This window comes from Limulus polyphemus, unplaced genomic scaffold (assembly GCF_000517525.1).
Source record: "Limulus polyphemus unplaced genomic scaffold, Limulus_polyphemus-2.1.2 Scaffold5291, whole genome shotgun sequence".
NCBI lineage: Eukaryota > Metazoa > Arthropoda > Merostomata > Xiphosura > Limulidae > Limulus > Limulus polyphemus.
Genome location: NW_013670901.1, coordinates 18,165 through 21,013, shown reverse-complemented (window position 1 = coordinate 21,013; position 2,849 = coordinate 18,165). Strand labels below are relative to the sequence as shown.

The 2,849-nt window shown below is 30.1% G+C and overlaps 1 protein-coding gene across 1 annotated transcript in view; it reads right to left on the bottom strand.

Annotated features, from left to right (window-relative positions):
• The window catches only part of LOC106472384 (corticotropin-releasing factor receptor 2-like), a 44,849-nt gene that overhangs the window by 25,046 nt on the left and 16,954 nt on the right, over positions 1-2,849 (bottom strand). The window contains exon 3 of the mRNA XM_013933028.2: positions 1,051-1,182. Coding sequence (XP_013788482.1) covers positions 1,051-1,182 — 132 coding nt within the window. The remainder of the gene's footprint in view (positions 1-1,050; positions 1,183-2,849) is intronic.

Below are 2,849 nucleotides of genomic sequence, written 5' to 3'. Positions count from 1 at the left end.
TACTCACCACAATGAACCAATATTTACATATACATATATATATATATGGTGTTCTGAGATGTATGTTACTCACCACAATGAACCAATATTTACATATACATATATATATATATGGTGTTCTGAGATGTATGTTACTCACCACAATTAACCAATATTTACATATACATATATATATATATGGTGTTCTGAGATGTATGTTACTCACCATAATGAACCAATATTTACATATACGTATATATATGGTGTTTTTTTCACACAAGTATTCCAATAGACTTCATGTATTTCCGACAAATTTTAAACTAACACTGATGACAAATAAATGTTTTATATGAAAACAAAAAATAGTTTAAAAACATTAGATTATCTCTTCTGGCACTTTTATCATTGATGGAATGCCACACTTCAACATTAACTCTGGCCTAAAAAAATTATCAAGTTTTATTTAAAGTCGTGAATTTGTTTCACGAGTACAATATTTGAAAGTATTCTATGATGGAAAAATACTTCGAGAAGCAAAAATTAATCAAACATATTTCAATTTTCAGAAATTGATGAAAGGAATATCCGAAATTTACGTAGTTCTTTTTTTATAATAATGAATATAAAATAATTTATTATACCGTGTTCCTCATCAGGGCCCATCTGCCCACCAATCTGGGATAACTTCTATTGTTGGCCAGCGACGTCTGGTGGTCAGATTGTCTCTAGGAATTGTTCTCAAATCTTCGATCAAAATGAAGTTCCAATTGATACCAAATCGATGGGGAAAGGTAAACCAATCTTTTCTGCTTTTTATTTAAAAATCAATATATCATTTATGATATACTGTCTAGCTTCTCTCTATATGATGTACTGTCTAGCCTCTATATATGATGTACTGTCTAGCCTCTCTATATATGATGTACTGTCTAGCCGTTGTGTTTCTCGTCAGATTCCTAGACTGACAAACGTAATATACCTTATAAATTCCGGAGTAACAATATTTTAAACAATTAGTAAGAAACCAATTGCACTAGAATAAAACATTAGCTCTGCTGGAGTTTTTCTTACTTGACGCAGTAACTGCAGACATTCGGTGTAGTTGGTCCAGTTCCCCCACAGCCAATCCCCACTTTCGTTACAAATCCTATAGGCATGGGCTGAAAATGAAAATTGCATGAACTCCACAATAATGTAATCCCACTAGAGAACATAAAACTTAACTATCAGGATGTACAAACTTTAAGAAAACGTTCTCTTTTTTTTAAACGAGATTTTGAAGAAAAGACATTATGTAGTTTTAGTAGAATAAAGACTAGTAATAAAACAGAAGGAAAACCTCATCAAGAACGTACGCTATGAACATAATACGATATTAGTCTATGTATTTCCCATCAGATTCCCGAATATAACGTTTGTTTTTTGTTACACGACAGGATTATGTTAAAACCAATGATTCACAATTATCGATATGTATTCTAGAGCGACAGTACGAGATTTCTAAGCTACTTCAGTTTCTACTTTAATCTTAAAAAAAATATGATGAAACCCTAACGAAAATAAATGTGTTCTTTCTGAACTTTGATCAGTTACTTTGGCGCCAATATGAGATGTGTATAACAAGGAATAAGAATAAAGTTGTTTCTGTTGATATTACTTAATGAGTAATTTGATAGTTTATTTACAATATCTTTTAGCTTTAGCCTTTATCAGAGTCTTTTTGAATAAATCTCAGAATCAGAATAAATAATTCATTTTTGTGTCGTTCTTTTAGGCAAATAAAAAGATCCGGTTTGTTTGTTTTTAATTAAGCAGAAAGCTACACGATGGGCTATCTGTGCTCTGCCCACCACGGGTATCGAAACCCGATTTCTAGCGTTGTAAGTCCGCAGACATACCGCTGTGCCACTGGGGGGCTTGTACGTTAGTTTTGTACATTAATTTTGTATTTTAGTTTTGTACATTTGTTTTGTACATTAGTTTTGTACATTCGTTTGTACATTTATTTTGTACATTAGTTTTGTATTTTAATTTTGTACATGAGTTTTGTATTTCAGTTTTGTACATTTGTTTTGTATTTTAGTTTTGTACATTAGTTTTGTGCATTAATTTTGTATTTTAGTTTTGTACATTTGTTTTGTACATTAATTTTGTATTTTAGTTTTGTACATTTGTTTTGTACATTAGTTTTGTATTTTAGTTTTGTACATTAGTTTTGTGCATTAATTTTGTATTTTAGTTTTGTACATTTGTTTTGTACATTAATTTTGTATTTTAGTTTTGTACATTTGTTTTGTACATTAATTTTGTATTTTAGTTTTGTACATTTGTTTGTACATTAATTTTGTATTTTAGTTTTGTACATTTGTTTTGTATATTAGTTTTGATAGTTTGGACAATTTATTTACATCTTTTCAGTTTTAAGAATATCCGAAAAAGCCATTTATACTTTAATACAAATCGCACTATTTAACCCTATTCAAATCGAACTATTTAACCCTATTCAAAGCGCGCATGTCACAGTTTTCTACAGTGTTACATTAAACAACCTTATTATCAATGTATGCTAGTAAGCACATTTTGTCGACAAACAAAATTCAGTCACTCCCTCCTCCTCCTCCCCAAACACAGATCCTTCTTGTAGTTAAAGTTTATCTCTCAAGATAAAAAAATATATAGAGAGGCTAGGCAGTACATCATATATAGAGAGGCTAGACAGTACATCATATATATAGAGATAACAATAATTAAAGCATGGCATTGTTACACTTTACAATAATATTATGTCTTATTGTTGATAATTGTTTTAAGTGTTTCTCGTCAGATTCCTAGACTGACAAACATAATATACCTTATAAGTTCCGGAAGAC